Genomic DNA, 21,198 nt, shown 5'->3' on the forward strand with positions numbered 1-21,198 from the left:
TACCAGCACTCCTGCCTGGGCCCTTCCCATCTTTATTTTCTACAGAGTATGCATACTGGATTGGTCAGTGACAGGCTGAGCAGGGCTGGGCAGCTCATGGCAAATCTCATCTATTTGCTCCTGCAAAAGAGGGAGCTTTTGGGGGCAAGCAAACACAAAGGAAGAGCAGCAGTTTGGCTTGCATTGTTTTAGACTTGGTGCCTTCTGTGTCCAGGATCTGGGGGTATGACTCAAGAAGCATTTTTGTGTTAGAAACAAGTGCTAAGGACAAGCCCCACAAGTTACCTGCAGTGCTGCTAGTCAAATAAATGAACCTGCTGGGCTGAACTGCAGGCTCCTGGAAAAAAAACAGTGGTGGTAGAAAATGTATTTGTTCTTTGGGTCAATGGGTAGATACCTGTGTTGGCTCACCCTTCTAAGAATCAGGGAAGTTGATTGTCAGGTGTTTGCCAGAAATATATCAAACAGGTACAGGAGGTGATCTGGCAGGTAAAATGATTCGTTATCTATTGTGTGTCCAACCAAGAGTGGTGTGCCATCCATCAGGGCCAGAAGAGTTAAGTTGCTTGGTGGAGTGGAACCTAGTTTGTGGTATTGCAGGAAAGAAAGTCTCGTAGGTGTGGAAGAGCTGATTTCAATGTAAGAGCAGCAGAGATGTGGTCTGTGGTGCCAGGAGTTGTTTGATTTGAAGCAGCAGCTAGAGCACCAGTGTCAGGTGTCTGGGTTTCTTGCAGACTGGGAGAAAATAGTTCCCTTAATGCTTTACTTAAGTAAAAAGTGTCTTTAACTTGCAGCAACAAAACTTCAAACAGAAGGTTGTGGCATTGCTGAAGAGGTTTAAAGTGTCTGATGAGGTAAGTAATCCATTCTGTAAGCCTTTCTGTCTTGCGTGTTGTCCTCTGCTTGATGCATCTTGTGTTAGTTTTCAGAAACACTCTCCCATTTCCCCCTTTATTTTGTTTTCAAGTCTGCAGTGGATGTGACCTTTCTTTACACCCTGGCCTTGCATGGAGGCTTGAGGGCCAACTTCTAAATGTCAGCAAACATTTTCTAGATCAAGTTTTATCAAAAGCAGATTTTGGCAGCTGTGTGTGTACCCATTAGTTTTGCAGACTGCTTTGAAATTATCTTTGACCCTTTCAAAGGCAAATATTCCACGGTGTATATTGCTTGTGAAGTTAAATCTCAGCCTGTTTGATCATCTTACTAGAACAGCCAGGCAAGACATGAAAAAGTTGTATAGGGAATGCAGATTCTCAGGGAAGAGTCAGCTGTTTGGTCAGAGCTGAAAATGAAACAGATCCAGAACCCAATAAACCTGTGTAACATTAAGTAATATAAAAACAGTTAACATCTCAGTTGGCTGTATAGGTGTGTGCTGATTTTGTGGCTTGTGGGAAAGAGGGCAAACAGTCCTGTTAGCTTTGCTGTTCTTCCCAAGTTAGCTCAGCAGAGTCAGCACCCATAGCTGAGGACTCAGACAGCTGAGCTCCTGCTTTCCCAGAGCTGCCACTCAAAACTCTGAACTGGGCACAGCTGCCTGCTTACTCTGGAGTATATGTGAAGCAACCCGTGCAAGTTCTGTGTGAGATATCTGTGCTCCTCAGCATTGCGTGTGGGTGGCAGCAGATCCTGGTCCAGGTTTCAGGCGCCTCCTGTGGACATTTTTGGGTATCAAATCAGGAGGTGTCAGGACAGCTTTGTCAGTAAAATCTTAGACAGTTTACACTGTTGGGAGTACTGCATTTCTGTACTGCTTCTAAGAAAACTGGGACTCCTTTGGGGCCTTCTTAAAGCTTTGTTTACAGAATGGGGTTGAATAAGGGATATGGATAAATGGCCTGCTCATGGTCCAGTATGTAACTCCTGCTTAACCAGACACTGGCAATCTTGATCCCAAATAAGCACTTGTCATATACCTAATGTTTCTGTTGGATATAGTATCCTTGCACCAGAACAGAACCTTACTCCCAAGATGGGTGTACTGCAGTCCTTGGGGGAGCTCAGGTGATGCGGGATCAGTCTGATTCCTGGCAGTCATCAATACCTGCTTTTGTTCTGTATGTAGGTTCTGGATTCAGAGCAGGACCCGGCAGAGCATGTTCCAGAGGTGGAGGAGGATTTGGACCTGCTGTATGACACACTGGATATAGAGAACCCCAGTGACAGTGGGCCAGAAATGGAGGACGATGACAGTGTCTTGAGCACTCCAAAGCCAAAGTTAAAGTAAGTGTGGGGCAGCTTATGCTGGGCCAGAAAGAGAACCATGCTTAGTGTCAGCACAGATCAGATGTTGGTTTTATTCCCATCCTTCCATTCTAGGTTTTTTCCCATCTCGATGTGATGTTGGAGTCCTAATGTGTGTTTTTAGAATGGGAATGACTGCATGTGAGCTAGGGGTAGCGTGTGTGTGGGTCTAACTTCCCCTCAGTCTCTGTTCTTCCTTGTTCCCTTTGCAGATTGCTGCCCTGCCACCTGAGCACAGGGGTGGGAATTGCTGGCAGGCAGTAGAATTGAACTTTAAACAGGTGTTTGGAAGAGGTGGTAAAAACAGGCAGGAAATCTGTGCTAAGGCAGAAGGAGATGTGTTTGGAAGCTGCAGAATTAGAGGCAGGGATGGACAAGGCAGACTGTCTTTCTGCAAAGGCTGGTAATACCCTGTGTGGAAAAAGAGTCTTTGCAGGGATTACGGAAGCAGAACTGCAGGAAACAAATGAATTCCTCAGGGCCCAAGGGGACTGTCTGTAGCACACATAGGTACACTCAAGCCTGTTCTGAAAGGGCTTTTGTGGACACTGGTATATGGGTCAATCACAGCACCACATAGCTGAGCTGGGAATTGCTGTCTCAGGGTCTTGAGCAGATGCAGAACCCTGAACTAACAGAGCTGTGTCACATTCCTGCCCAGTAAAGACTGCAAACACGAGACTGTTCAAGCTGCACTCATGCTTCTGACTGGTGTGTGGTTGCATGTTCAGGCCCTGAGTGTTGTGATGGCTCTGAAACAAAGCACTGTGGTACTGACCACTGCAGTTGGTGAGTACAGCATCTGCTAAATGCTGGCCAATTACCAGGTGTCACAATGTCCTCATTAGTGTAGAATAACCTAGTTGGGCTAAGAATAGATTTTGAGTCTGGAGTGTCTTGTTCCCTGTTTGTGAGCCAGAAGATGTCAAGGATAGACCTGGGGGGCAGCAGTAGTAAGGGGCTGGTGACTTCTAAAGGTGTTTGGAGCTTGACCCAAGATAATACCAGCTGGTAGGCCCTACCTTCAAGGGAAGTGAAAGTAGATGTGTTGTGGTAAGCAGCCAGTTTGAAACAAGCCAAAATGTTTTACTGTACCCCCTGAGAGTTCATGTCCTATTCCATGGAGCCAAGGAGCTAACTGCTCTGTGATATATAATTGCTGGAATAAGAACTAACTGTGTCTGGTTCTGGAGAGACACTTTGTGGTTTGTTGTATCCAGTTCTTGTGCTCGTGTCTTGAAGAGGATGTGATAAATGCTGATGGCTTGTAGGCAGGTTTTGTCTGCAACAAAAAAAATCAGTTCCTTAAATTGTAATTGAGTCTTGTAGCCTGCTGTGATGAGCTGCCTCTTGCATGGAAGCACAATCTGATTGTGTGTGCTACCTTATCTTATTGAGCAAATGTGTAATTGGAGCCTAGGGCTGGCAGCCAGACCCAGATGCAGCCTGGAAATAAAATGCATATTAGCACTAAGAGTCACTTACTCGCAGGAGCAGAGTATTGGGAGGGGTGAGAGGGAAGGCAGCAATTCTAGTTGCTGTATTTCAGTCAAGAGCTAGGCCCTGTCTGGAATGATGTATATTTCAGTCAGCACTGGCTGTGAAACTTTGCACCTGGTGCTTGGGGTAGTGAGGGCACAAGAGGTTGTGTGGGGTGAACGTGAATTCTGTCCTGCTGTGGGAAAATGCTGGATCCACATGCCCACCCTGGATTTTATGGAAGCAAAAGCTGCTGTTTGTAGTGTGAGAGCATGCAAGTATTCCTAGTAAGAGCTTTATAGATATGGTCTCCTGTGTTTTATGTTGGATCCATTAGATGGAGATTGGTCAGTCAGGGTCAGGGCTAGACAGGGATCCCTGGGCTTTCTGTCTTCTCTTGCTCTCCTGGAGACCTTCCTCTCCTCTCAAATGTAGCCTGTAAATTTTACTGAAACAGCTGGAGAGCAGTCATGGAAACAGTCATGTTGCTTTGCTGTGAATGTAGTGGACTTTCCCTGTCAGTGTTTTGATAATAAGAAAGTGGTTTTACTTTTCTTATTCAGACCTTATTTTGAAGGACTGTCACACTCCAGCTCGCAAACAGAAATTGGTAGCATCCACAGCATCAGGAGCCAGAGAGAACCATCAAGTCCTGTAAGTTATGTTTCAAGAGTTACCCATCTGCAGGTGATGCAGCAAACCTGCACTATCACTGTTTGCCCATGTAGATTAAAGCACCTTTTATGACCTCCTCCAAAGACTTGGATGCAGAGAGATGAATTTTCTGCTAAGAAAACATGTTTGGGTTTTGGGGGGATTGTTTTTCTGTTTGTTTCATTTGGGGTTTTTTTTTTTTGTTTTTAATGCAAATTTTGTATTTGTACCAAGGGTACATCTTCAGGTTATGTCCTGAATACTTGCTCATGGTATGAATAGCTTCAGATTCCCTTGTGATTGAAATGACTGCCAGGATGGGAGATGTTGCCTGGAAGTTATAAGGACTCCTTGGCACTGTTTGGAAGGAACTTTACCTTACTATTGTGGAGATACTTTTCATAGTGGCTGGGAGTGAATGCTGAGGGACAGCTCAGCCCCTTTTCCATTCCCTCATGGTCAGGCATACTAAGTGCATAAAGTGTCAGTCCCATTCCAGGGCACTTCCTTGCCTCTACTGTGTATTGTGCATCAGCTTTGCCACATCCCACACAGTGTACAGTCCTGGTGTGACTAGAAAGCACTCCTGGTCATCCTGCAGAGCCGTGAAGTGTTTAAATGGAAAAGTGTATCTTTTGAATGGCCTGATCCAGAGAGTGCAGCCAATGAACTGTGCTGATGCTGAACCTTCTGATGATTTTTCTCCTCTCAAGCAGGTAGAAGTGCCTGAAAAGACAAAGACTCTTGGAACCAAACATGCAGGCGACAGTATCTCTGATACTGTTCCTTATGTAAGTTTAAAATGCACTTGACATTCTCCTGTCAGTTTGAGTGTCAGCTGTGAGCTGCATTCAGTGGCATGTGTCTGTCCATCTGTATTGTGGCACGTGCAACACAACTTCCATGGGTAACATCTGCTGCAGTGAAGGTAATGCTGAGTTCTCCTCCTGACCTTAATTGTTGGAGGTTCTTGTCTTTCAGCCTTTTGCTGCTGAAATGCTCTACATGGCCTTCTGTTTAAACAGCCTTTCTCTTGGTTTGAGGAGCATGTGCATCATCCTGAAAAGGATTCTCAGGGCTGTTCCATTTTATCAGACAGAATACAGGTTGAATTGGCAGAAATAAAGCTGGTCCTCAGGTTAAAATCCCAAAGCTCAAGTTGTTCTGCTGGGGACATGCAGATGTGTAGCATTTCTCCAATGTCATGTTCTTTTCACTAGTTCATTTGGGTAAGCTGTATTGCAGGAGGAGGCACATCCCTGGCTTTGAGCTGGGAGAGTAGCTGTTCCAAATAGCATATCTGAACACCTTTCCTACTCCCAGCTCCCTTGTGAGGCAGAGCTGGGAACTGGTACCCCCAGATAGCTAGTGTTGGTTTCTCCCTTTGGGCAGTGAGTAGTAGCATGCCTGGAAGAGGCAGGCTGAATGTGCCCCAGCCAGAGTTAAGCTCCCCAGGTGAGACAAAGGAGAGGGTTTGTTCCTGGTAACTCTGTTCCCTGTGTTTTTGTAGGAGTCTAACCAGCAACCTGAAGTCCAGGAGGCTGAACTTCCCACACCAGATGTGTTTGTTGAGAAGCTCCCACCCAGTGGGAAGATCACTAAGACAGAGTCTCTCATCATCCCATCCACCAGGTAGAAGGTTGTGCCTGCTGCAGGGGTGCTTGGAAAGTCATGGACAGTGTGCTAGGATTTGGTCAGATTGACCACTGACTGCAAAGACAGTGTGTTTGGGCACTTAAGTGAGGGGTCTTGAGCCCTTGATAAATATGTACTCAGAACCCTGAAGGGCAGCACTGCTCTGAGGCTGCTCCATGACCAAGGAAGTTTTATAAAACTCAGGAGCTGTTTGTTCAAAGATACTGTTGCTAAGTCAATGTCTGAATGCAAGTTTTGGCCTGAAAGGGGGTTGTCAAGTCTAACCTATGTCCTGTTAAACTTTCCCAAACAGAGTAGCGAATGTGGGCTTGAGCAATCTCACCATATAGTTTCTCTGGTCATTTGCAAGTAAATAGTTGTTCTTTTGGAGGTATTTCTGTGCTGCTTTGGGGTGTGTGACTGCAGTTTGCATGGCTAGATCCTATTATGCTGGTGTGGCAGTAGCAGAGCAGTGGTGTGGATCTAAGCATGGGCTGTGGAAGTCTTCCTGGGAGTCCTGGGAATGTGCTTTGTAGCTGAACCATGTGCTCTGCACTGTCAGAAGCAGAATGAGCAGGTCTCAAGCTAGCTCAGATCTATGTGCACAATTCCCCGGTGCCAGCATTCACATTATTGAGGTTGCCAGACTGGGAGATCTGGGATTTGCAGGGTGTATCTCACTCAGAGATGAGCCAGCTCTGGATTGTAAGCACATCTCTCTGACAGGTCTGAAGGGAAGCAGACGGGACGTCGGGGAAGGAGCACATCCCTGAAGGAGAGGCAGCCCGTGAGGCCTCAGAACGAGAGAGCCAACAGTCTGGACAACGAGCGCTCTCCAGACACCCGGCACCACTTACAGGTGTAAAAAACATTGCTGTCTCTCCAGCCACTCAGAGTTTTTCCTCTTCTCCAACTGTGTCCTGTGGTCCTTTTCCTTCTGCTACAAGTGCTGTCCCTGCTGGAAAGGAACTGGGCCCCGCAGCTTCAGGAAGGAGGGAATTTATGTCTTGGTTGAAACTATCTTCCATCCAGTCTGCTGGGGTTTGCCAGCTTGTAGCTTTGTCAGCCAGCCATAAACTGAAAACACTGGAACAGATTGTTAGAATGAGAAATGAATAGGGATGTGTTGAGGAATTACTCCTTTGAAATAAGGCAGATTCCTAGGGATTGCAAAAGGGAACTGACTTGTGCACAGCATATGTGCCGTGCTTTTGTTAGCTGTGGGACTCACTTATTTTCCTCCGTCAAGGAGATTGTTCCTGGCTTCTATGAATCCAAAATTCCATCTGCTACTCTTAGTGTAAAATACATAAAAGTGCATGGCAGGAGGAATAATGGCCAGTGTATCCAAGGTGGCTGATGCTGCAGCCTGCAGAATGCTGCAGTATATTGAAGAAGCTGCTGAGTGTCAGTCCCAGCAGCCCACGTGCTGCTAGTGTGTCTCTGCTGATGGAGTGACTGGGCAGCATGCACAGCCACCTCATGAGCTGCAAGAGCTGGAGCTGGTGGCTTGATGGTTAGAGCTGACATCTCCTCCTGTTCTCTTCTCTGTGTTTTTATTTCCAGATCCCCAGGAAAACAGTGTATGACCAATTAAATCACATCCTGGTTTCCGATGACCAGCTGCCAGAAAACATTATTCTTGTCAATACATCTGACTGGCAAGGCCAGGTAAAGACAGGAGATGTTACCTGGAGCACAGTTCTCCTGCACTGTTCCTCCTCAGGAATGGACAGGCCTTGAGCTCTACCACTAGCCAAGTAGGTTCTGCTGCTTGGTTGGAAGAGCAGTGGTGGTGCGTGTGGGCTAGCAGCATACTGAGTGTTCAGTGCCTACAGACTGGATTTCATTTGACCAGGAGATGTTGTGGATCTTGTAAAGCTTTGCCACCTGAGAGTCTTTCCATGGAGGTTTTTTCTTTTCTACAAAATGGCATTCCTTCTGGTTAGCAGCACACTGGGAATGGCTAGACCCTTGCACTCAAAGCCTGCTTCTAAACTGTGGCAAACTGGAACAAAGGAAACAGGGAGGTTTGGGCTGAGATTTCTAGGCATAGATAGTGAACACAGGAGAAAATATTTTGGGTCAGCTGTGTAGCTGTGCAGGTGCACTTGTGATTCCTGACTGCAGGTATGGCCCCCCATCTTTTTTGAGAGAGTTGTGTTAAGGAGAACCCTGAGCAGTGCTTTCTTTTGCTGGCAACATGGGGTGGTTTGGTACAGGCTTGGAACACATTTTGCTCCTTTTGGAACCTTACTCTGAGAAAGCAATAAAATATGTATGGAAAAGGACCAATAAACATGTGCTGGGTGAAGAACTTGTGCCAGGCTTATGGAGTTAGATTGTCTGGTTTGGCTTTCTGCTTCTGGAGGAACTAGGGTCTCAGTGTCTGAAGGAGGAAAAATTCCAGCTGAGCTACTGGTTCTGGTTTCTCTGTACTTGGAAGACAGAAATGCCTGCAGTATCAGAGGACATGAAGCTATTATTGGCTGGGGTGTATAGATTAGTAGTGCAGAGTTTGAAAGTGTGAGATAATTGTTGAGTGCCATCAGTATTATCTCCATGTGTACCTGAGTTGTGTCTTGTTCCCCATTAGCTGCATGGAGGGGAAATAATCCCTCATGAGGAACACGTGTGTTGGTAGCACTCTTCCCTTTTTGCAGTACTTGAGGGTGGGCAGAGCATTGCAATTGTGTAATTCCTTTTGAAATCAGAGAGATGCAACTGCAGTTCCACAAGCAAGCAGGCAGGTAGACAGTATCTACTCTTACCCAGTGCTGTCTGCTAAGTGAATGGCCTTCAGCTCCTGCCCTTCCCTCTGTGGCCATAAGAACTGTGCTGTTCTGGAGTTGTTGCCGTGTTTGGGATGTGGTGTTGTTGTCTGTCAAGAAGATGTTTCCATTTTTCTAGAGGAAGAGCTTTCCTTTGGCTGCTGCACAAGGATGAGGTATTTGAGAAATAGCCAAACTGCACACAGGGAGAGTGCCCAGGTTTGGGTGTGAGAATACCTAGGAGGCTGGGGGAGGCACATTTTCTTCTTGTGACAGACTGTACCAAAAAAAGGATTATAAAATACTCTGTTCTCTCCTCAGTACCTATCAGATGTCTTGCAAAAGCATACCTTGCCAGTGGTCTGCACATGTTCCTCCGCTGATATTCAGGCAGCTTTCAGCACTATTGTCTCCAGGATACAGAGATAGTAAGTTCTCACCTTGCATGTGTTGTTTGTCTCAGCTCTAAAAGCCTCTCAGTGCCTGTGACCCAGGGTCCAGGGAGTTTATTTCTCAACTGCTGGATGAAACTTCTCCCTTCCAATACTTCTGCCCAATATACTCCTCTGAAGCCAGAATTGTGTGACTCTTCAGCACCCACCAACCCTACATTGTTTTTGCTGTTCTGCCATGTGTGTCAGGGATACAAGTCATTAACAGCAGTGATTATAAAATACTCTGCTTTGGAGGCTGCCTGATAGATCAGCTAACCAGTAAAGCATGCAAAACTTATAAGCAATTTTCTAATAGTTCTACTCCACCCCTCAAGTAATTCCCAGATTAATTTCTCAGTTCCTCCAGGCACTACCTACTTAGTTAGGAGTTACCTACTGAGGGCTGTGGGTACCCAAGTGTGTTCTCTGACCCAGCAGTTAGTAGCATTAGGTACATCCTAACCTAGATGGTTGAATCCAGCCCTTTAGATTATCAAAATGTATGAAACAAGGAATCAGAAGACCAATTAAGAAATGACTGAAGAATGTTGTATTTTATTAATAATGCTTTAAGCTGCTGCTGATCATTGTGATATTGCCTTGTGTATTGAACAAACTCTCTTCAGCCATAATTGTTATTAACCAGTTATTTTTGGTAATTGTTCTGAAATATGTGGTTGGAAGCACAATTACTAATATGTTTCCTCTTTTTCTGTCTAGCTGTAACTGCAATTCGCAGCCTCCAAACCCAATTAAAATTGCGGTGGCAGGAGCCCAGAATTACCTCAGTGCTGTGTTGAGGCTCTTTGTAGAGCAGCTGTCTCACAAAACCCCCGACTGGCTCGGCTACATGCGATTCCTGATCATCCCTCTAGGTAAATAAGGAACAATTTTCCTTCATGGAAAGATGAATGGGTTAAATGTGCTGTGTTCCCTCAGGAGAAGCCTTTCTGGAAGCTTTGGCTATAGGTATATGGCTATTAAACGATACAAATTTGTATTATTGTGCAATGCTTGTGCTGCTGCTCTCATGTGAGTGAATTTCATCTTTACCTTCTTGATGCTCAAGTCTGATTGTAAACCTTTTGTTTGAAGCAAATGATTAAGTACTTCCTCCCCATACTGGGACACTCTTATATATCTTTTTATCATGGTACTGTGAATGCACAAAATGATGTCCTAGAAGCCCTTTCCCTGGCTGAAATGTTAAATGCATTGAGCACCATGTTTCCCAAAGCGATAACTGTTCTGGCATCCCTGAGCCTGACTCAGAAAATGTTAATGGAGAAGGGGTTGAAAATTTTGTAAAGGTTCTGAAACTGCTGAGAATTTAAATTATTCAGATTAGATGCATCTTTTGACCTTTCCTTTACATGCTCTTCTCCTCAGGTTTTTCCCTCACTTTTCTAGCACCTTATCTCTGCCCTTTCAGCAGCTCAACAAACCTGCCTGGCTGGAAAGTTACCCAGCTTGGATCACCTGTGGTGAGGGAAGTAGAGTGGACTGATAACAACGTTAAGGGTCTTATTGTAGTCAGAAACATGAGCAATGTTGTAGCAGCAAGACCTGGGAAGGCAGGTAGTCACTGGTGCCTGTAGGCAGGGGCATCTGGGCAGTGCTGGTGTGGTAAGGGTATGAGACCAGGAGCTGCTCTAGTCTGAGGCTTGGCTTGTATGAACAGGGCTCTTAGGTAGGTAGGCAATAGAAACCTTGAAAAGCACCTTTTCCTTGTATTTTCTAGTCTTCTAGATTTGGGACCTGTTGATGGCATTTCCTGCAGGAATCAGAAGCTGCTGCCTAGCACCATGGAGTTAGGCTGTCAGTTCAGTAGTGGGATTTGCAGAAGTCAAATCAAAAAGGCAAAAAAGAACTGGATCCTTCTGTAAGGAAGGCATTTAGCTTCCAAAGTGGTTGGCAGAAAGAGAAAAGAGATCTCTTCAGGGGGTAAAAACAAAAAAATAATTTCTGTGAGGTTAAATGTGCTTTGAATGAGTCTGTGACTAAGACTTTGGTCCTCACTTGCTGACTGTCTCCTGGCCTCAGAAGAGTTTTCTGTCCTGCAGTCATTAATGTTCTGAAATATTCTGTCTTTGAAAGTGAGACACAAGATTCAGCCTGTATGGATTTGGGTTGATTTTTCAATCTTAAAACTTTCTTTTGTAATAATAAAAAAAAAAGTGACAAAACACTTTGACGAAACTGCTTCAGAACTGTGAATGCTTTTTAAATGTGCTTTAAATATAGAAACTTCTCTAGCAGGGCCTTTTCCATAGAAGTCTGCAGTATTTCCTGATCGGATCAAGTGCTTATTTCTGGCCAGCTCTCTGGCAGTTCATTAGAGTGATTGAGGAGCAACCTCTCATTTCTGACAATTGAAAAAGCACCAGAGAGAACAGTGACCAAGCCATGAATGTTCTTAAAGGAAAAGCCTTTCCACTCTTAGCAGTACCTTCAAACTAGGGATGGTGAAGTTTTTCCTAAGATGGTTTTACCTTTGGAGTCCACAACTACACACTACAATGATAGACTCAACCTACAGGGGGTTTGTTAAGGATGTGATATGCTTAGTGTCTGTAAGCATTTGTACTGGGAGATTCAGTCCTACTTCATGCCTCTGATTCTATGGCTGGAAGACTCCTTTGATGTCCAAACCAGGGTATGAAAAACAGAAAGGGGCAAGTAAAACAAAATAAAAAGTTTGGGGGCTATTTTGGCTGTTTCAGGTACTTTAACATTTTATTTAGCTCCAATGGATAGAACTTCTTGGGAGACCTCCTGCTTATTGTTTCCAGCTGTATCTGCTGTGTGTGATGTGTTTTCCCACATGCTGGGAAAGCTGCCCCAGTGCCTGGTGCAGAGCTGTTCCATGTGCACTGTTTAAAACTCCATTGCAAAAGAAATTATGGGTGTGAAAGTAGCTATGATCAGGAGGGGCCAGGAAAGAACTTGGGCACCAGTCTGTAATGACACTGGGGGAAGCTCAGAGAGACCTGCTTGAGCCTTTCCTGGAGGTCTGGAAATTAGTAGTGGTTTGGAGGAGTGAGAACAGACAGTGGGGTTTTCCCACCATGAGTTTGCTGGAACATGGTGAGTATAGCTAAACAACTGGGGTCCTCTTGGAAGATGATGTCAGTTGTCAGAAGTTGTTACCAGTTACTAACTGGTGACTCAACTGTTGCAGCCTCTGGATGTGTGACTTGATGTGAGAATTTGGTATGCAGGAAGGATAAAAATAAGCTGATTAGGAAGAACTCTTAGGCTACTTCGTGTCTGATTGTAAATGTACAGGACTCTGCTGAACACGACTGCCACGTGGTGACTGGGAAGTGCAATCTTGGCACACCTTTTCTCCTGTGACCTAAAATGAAGGTGGCAAACTTTTGCCACCTCCCAGGGCACAGTTTGTCACTTAAACTCCTTCCCTCACCTGCTCAGTGTAAGTATGAAGTCAGATCTCCACCCAGGGCTGCAAGGTGGAGGCTGGACACAAACCTTTGCAAGGAGGTCTTCCCATACTCATAGAGGAGCTGAGCCACAAGGCTGAGCTAGAGCAAGCAGGGACCTGATGCATATGCCAACATTCACTGGGTACAGTAATCCTTGAACTCTTTAAATCTTTAATTGCAGCCTATTTATTGAGCTTATAGCCCTTCTGTGGGCCACTGATTAAACAAGCCTCCCCAGGTTGTTTTTCCTGGTTGGAGGCAATTGCCTCTTCTCAGTATTGTGAAACAGCTGTGGTGCACGAAGGGCATTTAGAGGAAGGGGTCTGGCTCCTCTTGGCAGAGGTGACCTGGCCACAGTGTGTGCAGTAGAGCCTGAGGGCAGGAAGAGCTGCTGGGAAAGCTGTTTGCAAAACTGAGAGATGGAGAGCTGTTAGGGTCTCTGTGTCTTCCAAATAATTTATTTCCTCAGCAGTTTCCCAGTCCTGTTTTCTTTGGCCTTTGAAAATTTAATTTGGTGGGGTGAAGGGGAAAGTGTCAATTTAAAGATATCAGTGTGTTGAAGCAGTCTTTGCTGGGAAGTCTGTTTGCATGCTCTTGTAGAGATAAGTTGGACTTAATGACTTGGTTATAATTGAAGAAGTTTATTTCGGCGGTGTCTAGTGTAGTTTTGATTTTGGAGTTTAATTACTTACAGATAAAAACCACACTTGTGTTCAGTGCTGGAACAAACAACTCTCAAGTTTTCCTTTCTTTCTTAGGCTCTCATCCAGTGGCCAAGTATCTGGGTTCTGTAGATTATAGATACAACAACTTCTTCCAAGATCTAGCCTGGAGAGATCTCTTCAACAAACTTGAAGCACAGACCACTGGTAAGACCATGTGTTTGTGTCTGGCCTGTGTGGGATGAAAAGCTTGAATGAGTAATTTTAGCAAAGGTCAAGTAAATACAAGAGGAAGCAGAGAAATGTTTTTGTTCTTCTTTTCTCCTCACTCCACCACGTTCCCATTTCAGATGCTGACCTTTCTAAGTCCTCCACGCAGTGGTTTGCAAACAATTGTTGGCTCTCAGAGGTACTAACTGCCTCTGAGTCACAGTGCTCTTACCTAGCTCTCAGCTTTGTTCTTTGATGTGGAGGTCTCACTACCAAGTTTAGTGCATTACTTTCCTTGGCCCTTCAGACCAGCCTAAAAGATCTGGAAAACTAGAAGCTCTGGGAAGATTAACTTACAGTTACAGTTGTGCATGAGAATGACCTTGAAATTTCTAAAGTCTGCTGGCAGGATCTTTCTTGTTAAAGACTTTTTGTTCTTCACTAGTGTGGTAACAAACGGGAGCTGCCCTAGGTCAGATCAGCAAGTTCCTGTTCTGATCTGAGTCTGTTCTATGCTGGGTTATAGCCTTACTGTATGTTAAAGTATTAATTTGCTTAAAATATTAATGCTTACAGTTTTTTCATCCATTCCTTCAAGAACAAAAAGTAACAGGAAAAAGAAGGATTTACACCTGACCCTTAGGGCTACATGAAGGCTTGAGGTTTGACTGAGGAGTGATGCTCTCATGGCAGCATAGCCCATACTGAAATTTCACTAGAAGGAAAAAGCTTCAGAATTTTTAGAGCATCCTGAGTGTGGGGAGGTTGCAGTGTGGTTCTCCTGTTGGAATTGCAGAGTACCTGAGGTTCCCAGGATACTTTTGGAAGTGCTCTAGCCATGAGATGAGGAGAGAGACACCTCTTCATAGGTAATTGTTGAGGCCTTTTTCCAGCAGATGGGAATGTGGCTGGACAAGGCCTTGGGCATCCTGTTCTGAAGGTGAAGTTAGCCCTGCTTGGAGCAGGAGACTGAACTAGAGATCTCCTAGTGTGCCACCCAACCTATGCTTTTCCTTCATTCTAACCTTGTGGAAAAACAGTTATACAGAACTGGTTTCTTTTCATTCCTTGCTGCTCTTGAAAATGCAAATAAATGTTCATACAGACTTGATTTTTGTGTCTGGGCTAGGAATACTTCCTTTGCTATAGAAATCCAGCCCAAGAGCCATAGCACTATCTGTATTTCCCTGATGCTATAAGGAAGATGCCACTCCATTTTTGTGCAGTCCAGACCTTGTGCATTCTGCATTTTCATCCATGCAGTGAGAGCTGCACACCAACTCCCCAATGGCATAAGAAGATCTGGCAAAGGGTCATAGCTCTTTAACAGTTCACTGTTCAAATACAAAGAGTCTGGGTTAAAATATCCATTAAGGTATGGAAGTGCCTGGTGAAGGTCAGTTGTGTTCCCCTGATCTCACAGTTGAGGTTCTTCAATTGAAACTAAAGAAATATGAAAGGCATTTAGGGAATGTTTTCCTGTCAACTTGAATCAGACACAGTCTCACAGATCTGTAGCATACTTGCTGCCACACACGTGATCTTCTGTGCTCTTCCTACCCTTGCACATCTCTCAGTCTTTTCAGTTAACTCAGCAAGGCCATGAGTTCATGAGGAAATCAGGTAACTCAATGCTGGAGTGAGCAGACCAGCTCAGTAAGGCCCTGGGAGAAATAGCCAGGCACTTTATCCACCAGATACCTGCAGTTAAGGTGTGAACAAGTCTTAAGTTGACTCTGGGCAGGTACACCTTTTCAAAGAAAAGCTTTTCACAAGTATAAAATACCCATAACACTTGGGTCAGTAATGCTGTGCGCAGATGTCTGTCCCTTGCTACCCTTCCTAATGTTTTCACCTTGATGCTCTCATAGGATGTTTGCCTTTGGTCAGACAGCTTTTCTGTGCTTTGGGGTAGGCAGAGCTTCCTTTGGAAGATGCAGTTCAAATGCAACTGGTTGGATACCATCAGCAAGTGGAGGACAGTGGTGGTGATGGTCTGAGGAGAAGTTGCTTAAATGCTTTTCTCTCTGTTCTGTTGCAGTTCCAGAAGCACCTGATGTTGTTTCCCGGATAACACAGTACATAGCAGGGGCAAACTGTGCACACCAGTTGCCCATTGCTGAAGCCATGCTGACATACAAACAGAAAAGGTATGTCACCGACATCATACTGGTGTCCAGGGTGAGCAGCTGGTTGAAAACAAAGTGCTTTTCTCATCTTATGTGCCAGCAATCTTAAAATCACTCCAAATGGCAAAACCCTTGGGAGCCTTGCAGTAGTTTGCACCCAGTGATGTGTCCCACTTAGTGAATCTACGTCAGTGAGGTTACTTTAAGTGCAGTGATTTCTTTGAATACATGAGAGGTTTGGGGAAGTGGAGGGAGACAGATTATATCTGCTTAGGTTCCAGACATCTCTTGCCACAGAGACCTCAGATGTGTAAGACTGGACCTTGGCATTCTCCCTCAAAGCATTTTCGGTGAGATCTGGGGTTTTTACATCGGTGTTTAGGGAAAATGAAACCCTTTCTTTTTGAAGCATTAATAGCAGAGCTTCTTGCAGGAGAGACAAAATTGTTGTTGATGGGCAGTTGCAGGCTAGCAAGACTCCTGCTGGAGGGGACTGGCATTGACCAGATTTTATTTCAACTTTGCTTAAGGGATAAGCAGCCCGTAGGAGGGAGGATTTGGGAATTGAAAACAAGATTCAGGAGTATGTAGAGCCTCATGTGGCCATGGTCCAGGAAGAAGAGTAACTGCCAGTGAAGGGTAGAGAAGTATTGTTACAGAGACTGGACAGAGGAGAAGAATAGATTCCAACTCACATCCCAGTAATTTCCGAGAGTAGGACAAACACTCAGCTCATATGATTTTTCTCAGGGACTAGAAATTTCCTGTGAGGCATGGATGGTATTAATTATTAATTACTTCTATTCAATTTTTTTATTTTTGGTCCGTTAACATCCCTCAGTGCTGTCTTCTTTGCATAAGAATTGGGAGGGATTAAAAGTGTGGGTAGTCACTTTTTTGCCTCTCTTTTTGGAAATTCTCATTGTATATTGCTTTTCCATTCCTGTGTCTGTACTTATATTACTGAAATGATTCAGTAAAATTTTACCTCTTCTACAGGTTTTCCTAGGGAAAATATTTCCAGACTGACTAGTCCAGTAAAAGAGACTAGTTCAGTCTCTTCATGTATTTGTGAACTGTAAAGTTAGCATGATAATAAGGATGAAGTTTGAAGAGCCAAGGGTACTAAAAGCTCTTGGCTTCAATATTCCATGTTGATTTTGGTGTGAAGGCTTACCTTAGTTAGCAGTAGGGAGCTCTGACCCCCCTAGTGCAGTGTGAACCCCTTCTGGTGGCTTCCCTAAGGCTTACCTAGCAGTGGGGAGCTCAGATCCCCCTAGTGCAGTGTGAACCCCTTCTGGTGGCTTCCCTGTTCTGTCTTCACCCTTTGGTTGCTGGGTTCTGCACTGGTTTCACTGCCTCCTCCATTCCCTTACAGATTCATTTTTATCATTGACACACTTGTAGTTTCTGATGTGCCCAGAAAGGTCAGTTTGGTACTTGGTTAAAAAACATCTGAGGGGAGCTCAGATCCCCCTAGTGCAGTGTGAACCCCTTCTGGTGGCTTCCCTGTTCTGTCTTCACCCTTTGGTTGCTGGGTTCTGCACTGGTTTCACTGCCTCCTCCATTCCCTTACAGATTCATTTTTATCATTGACACACTTGTAGTTTCTGATGTGCCCAGAAAGGTCAGTTTGGTACTTGGTTAAAAAACATCTGAAAGGTACTTGAGCAACTCATGCCCTTAGCCCTCCCAGTGGTGTGTGTGACCACTTTAGCAAGCTGGTCTCATTCCTTGGATTTTAGACCCTTTGGACTCTGTGGTGCCATGCCTGAGGCTCTTGATAGGTTTGTCAGGCTCAAACTCTGCAGAAGGTCACCGAGAAGAGAGATTGTTGACACTCATAGACTCTAGCATTGCTGGCAGTCTCTCAGTATCTCTGTGTGTCCACTTTAATGTAACTTCTACTTTCAGGTCAGTACTCCATGAGCAAAGGAGAGTAAGTTAGAGGAACAGGCTCTCCCATGGAGCATGGGCAATTGTATCCCAGTGTAGCTTCCTTTAGAAATGTGTGGCTGTGTCACTGGCAGCAGCTTAGGGAGGGTATTGTGGAAAACAGCATAAAAATTGTGTCTTCATTAGCACTATCTAAATGAATGCATCACTTTGTTTTAAGTATAATAACACATTTATCTTTTTCTTTGGTTGCTTCCTGAAAAGGAAAAAGAGCTTTCATTTTGATTTTACCATAAGGTATCAGTTCCTTTTAGGATCCCTCTCCCATCTCCTATCTCTTTTCCTGGTGAACTGGTCTTTTGTGCCTTGTTTAACAGTTCCTGCGGGTCTGGGATGCACAGTTTGTGCTTCAGGTTAAATTCTGCTCGCTGCTTTGAAACTATGGCATCTGCTGGCAGAATGCATAGTTGAAAGTGACTGCTGTGCCTTTGGACCACACATTTGGGTTCCCAGGATATAGACTGAAAGGGAATGAAGGAGTTACTGAGTGAGTAGCTTTGAACAGTAAAATGTGGAGAAGGTAGGGTTTTTTCCTTGCCTTCTTCCTAGCCATCAGGGGATATGCTGTAGCTCCAAAAGGATCAGGACTGAGTAAAGGCTTTTCAGTTCCCATCTGGTGGAACTGGAGTGCTGTAAGTGGCACTCAGTGGCTCTGGGTGGGATTCAGCTGTGCAGTGTCCAAGTGCAGACCAGCAAATCTCCCTGTAGCGAAAAAATTGAGGACTAGTCTCTTACTGGCAGGCTATCCCAAGTGCATGGACTTCTCTGAGTTTAAAAAAGAGAAGGCAGATGTATGCTAGCAGTGCAGTTGTGCAGTATGAGCTGCTTCCAAGACCCCTTTGCTCTCCAGGGTCCCCTGCTTCAAATCATATGTTCATTGGGCTTTGTTTTGTCCTTAGCTCACAATGTTACTGCCACTCCCTCTCCCTCAAGGCCAGAGGTGAATGGCTTCTCCAAGACCAGCTTCCAAGGCAGTGGTCCATGTAGAAACAGCAGTGCTACCTGCAAATTCATGGAAGGAGAATTCTCCCAGAATCCTAGCATTTGCTCTGTTAAACAAGCTCTAGTGGTCCAAGGAAAGCCAAGCCAGTCTGTAGGACATAGCTGTATGTGATGAGCTGCTTTAAACTTTATTGCCAGCTATCCCTATTTTGACTTACCTCTGCTCTCCTTCCCATGCCCTTGTTCTGTTTGTCATGGCAAAAGGTTGGCGCATGTACTGCCTGTGATGGACTGCAATGTGCCAAAGCTTTGTCGTGTTCTTCTGGAGCATCTGCTGCCCTTACCTGAAGTCAGGGGGGTTGGCAATGAGCAAGAGGTTCAAGAAGGAAATGAATTGCCATTGCAGCTCCTCTGTGTTACGCTGGGTGACTGACTTTGTCTGTGAGCCTTGGGAGAAGTACTGGTTAGTGAATTGTCAAGGAAGAGTTAAGTGCAGGCAGTATCTGGGGAGCTGAGACCATGGTGGTGAGGTGGGCCTCTCACTACGAGGTGTGAGATCTCTCTGCATTGCTTTTCTGGAAGAAACTTCAAGATGTTTGAGATCTGAGACTAACCAGACACTCATTCCCAGTGCAACTGGATTGCTGATCAGCTCTGTGAACCTGGACTAGTGTCACCCACTAATTCAGTGCCCAACACAGCTCATGCCATGTGGCTTCTGGGTAGCCCTTGTAGGATCTTGGGAGCAGCTTGGCTGTTGGAAATAGAGACATTGCTTTCTGCTCTGGAAGAGGGCTGGGTCATTTCCTGCCTGGTTTCATGTTTACTGATAGCTCTTCACTCCCAAGTGTTGTAGAGCACTTCCCAGCTCTTCTTCCCTGGAGTGCAGTTGTTTTGGGTTGGAGGGTTCCTGGGCATTAGGAGGCAATGTCCCTGTGTGCCTAGGAGGCTCTGCAAGGCAGTGGCTAGGCAGAGTCCAGGTCATTGCTCTGAGTGCTGTTTCTGAAGCACACCCTGCAGCAATTGATGAACATGAACACAGCTGGTGAAGATGGGCCTGGTCCTTCCTCTGGCTCAGCAGAACCCATGTCATCTGACTGGTTGCTGCAGGAACCTCCTTGGGAAGCTGGTGGAAACACAGCAGGAGTTCACTGTGCCCCTGGCCTGGCCAAGCAATGCAGCAGAGGAGAGGCAAGGCTCATAAAAATGCTGGATGTCATGTGGAGTGTGTTCAGCCCCTGTAGGAATGTGAAAAGTGCTGGACAGGAGATTTCTGGACAGGCTGAGGCAACTCATGTGATGCGTCATGGGGATCTGGAGTTGCTTTGTCCCTTTGGAGACCTGGTGGAACCAGGACAGGGTTATGCATCAGACAGCTGCAGTTGCCCAGTGGGAAGGACAGATTTCATACCAAAGATAAATCTTGAAGAGTTGTTGGTAGTGCCTGGCCTGAAATGCCTTAGAGGCTTGCTAGTCCTTCCGTGATAAAAGTCCCCTCTTTCCTGTTTCCCCCTTTCAGGACTTGCCTGGAATAAAGGTAGTACCTGAGAACTTCCTGCTAGGAAATTATAAATATTTGGCTTCATTTGAATCTGTTTTGGGTTGCTTTAATTTTAGACAAGATCTTACTAAAAGGCTAATAACTGTTGTAACTGCTCTAAGTGATTATTCAGTCTCTCTTACTGTAATGTCCAAGTGCTTTGCGTCTTAGTTTGTACTTTGCCCTAGAAGTGAGAGAGATTATTCCTTCCCTTGTCAGGTGGGTGACTCCTGGTGATATGGCTTCTCCTTTCCAAGAGTCCTAAAACTTACAAATCTGGCTATGTGTATTCATCTGAATTAATTTCTTGGCGTGGGGAGGGAGCCTGCAAGTCGATTTCTGGACAGGTTACCTTTGAGGGACTTATAGCAGGTGGATGGATTTTGTCCAAACAAAACCAGTAATTTTTTGTTTCAATTACTGTTGAAAGTCACAAACCAGGGTCAGGTCTGGCTTTAAACTACAGCTGGGGTACCAGGGCCTTCAGAAGCCCTGTGGGTAAAAGCAAAGCCTTGGATATGGCTGTGGGGTTAAACCTCTGCAGCCTGGGAATCTGTGCAGCTAAGGTAATAAGGGGGAGATGCTTTTCCGGAGACTGGATATTTTAGTTTCAGGGCTGTGGTAGGAGGAATTGAAGAGGCTGTTACCAAGGTGAAAGGATTCTGGATTAATATTTTGGGATCTTGGGATCCTGAAGAACAAGAATTGGGAAAGAGGAAGTGGAGAACAAGCACAGTCATCTCATCTTTCCTTTCATCCCCATGAAGAGCAGCTGTTTAGACAAGCTGCATTTTCCGAGGCACATGTGCAAGACTGGAGTTCCCAAGAGGACGTGTGTCAGGACTAGACTAGCCAAGCTGAAATCCAGCTGGATGGCTTCAGGAGCAGTCTGTGCATCATTGTGAGCTGTGATAAATGGTGGCTGAAGCAAATTGGTTATTTCAGGATTGCCCCTGAGCTCTCTGCAGTGAGAGTCAGCACTCAGGGGGAATGACTTTTCTGCTGGAATTGAGCATGGTTTGTTTTTTGAGAGCTATGGACCAGGAGGAAGCTTGACTTGAGTCGTGTTCACTGCAATTCTATGCCATTCTTT

The 21,198-nt window shown here is 45.2% G+C and overlaps 1 protein-coding gene across 1 annotated transcript in view; it reads left to right on the plus strand.

The window, feature by feature from the left end:
- PACS2 (phosphofurin acidic cluster sorting protein 2) overlaps positions 1 to 21,198 on the plus strand; it is a 47,279-nt gene that overhangs the window by 13,757 nt on the left and 12,324 nt on the right. The window contains exons 7-17 of the mRNA XM_009072450.1: positions 795 to 854; positions 2,069 to 2,226; positions 4,290 to 4,380; positions 5,094 to 5,171; positions 5,891 to 6,012; positions 6,742 to 6,874; positions 7,582 to 7,686; positions 9,108 to 9,214; positions 9,941 to 10,095; positions 13,425 to 13,535; positions 15,580 to 15,688. Of these exons, the coding sequence (XP_009070698.1) occupies positions 795 to 854; positions 2,069 to 2,226; positions 4,290 to 4,380; positions 5,094 to 5,171; positions 5,891 to 6,012; positions 6,742 to 6,874; positions 7,582 to 7,686; positions 9,108 to 9,214; positions 9,941 to 10,095; positions 13,425 to 13,535; positions 15,580 to 15,688 (1,229 nt within the window). The remainder of the gene's footprint in view (positions 1 to 794; positions 855 to 2,068; positions 2,227 to 4,289; positions 4,381 to 5,093; positions 5,172 to 5,890; positions 6,013 to 6,741; positions 6,875 to 7,581; positions 7,687 to 9,107; positions 9,215 to 9,940; positions 10,096 to 13,424; positions 13,536 to 15,579; positions 15,689 to 21,198) is intronic.

Source organism: Acanthisitta chloris, unplaced genomic scaffold (assembly GCF_000695815.1).
Source record: "Acanthisitta chloris isolate BGI_N310 unplaced genomic scaffold, ASM69581v1 scaffold40103, whole genome shotgun sequence".
In the NCBI taxonomy this organism is placed as follows: domain Eukaryota; kingdom Metazoa; phylum Chordata; class Aves; order Passeriformes; family Acanthisittidae; genus Acanthisitta; species Acanthisitta chloris.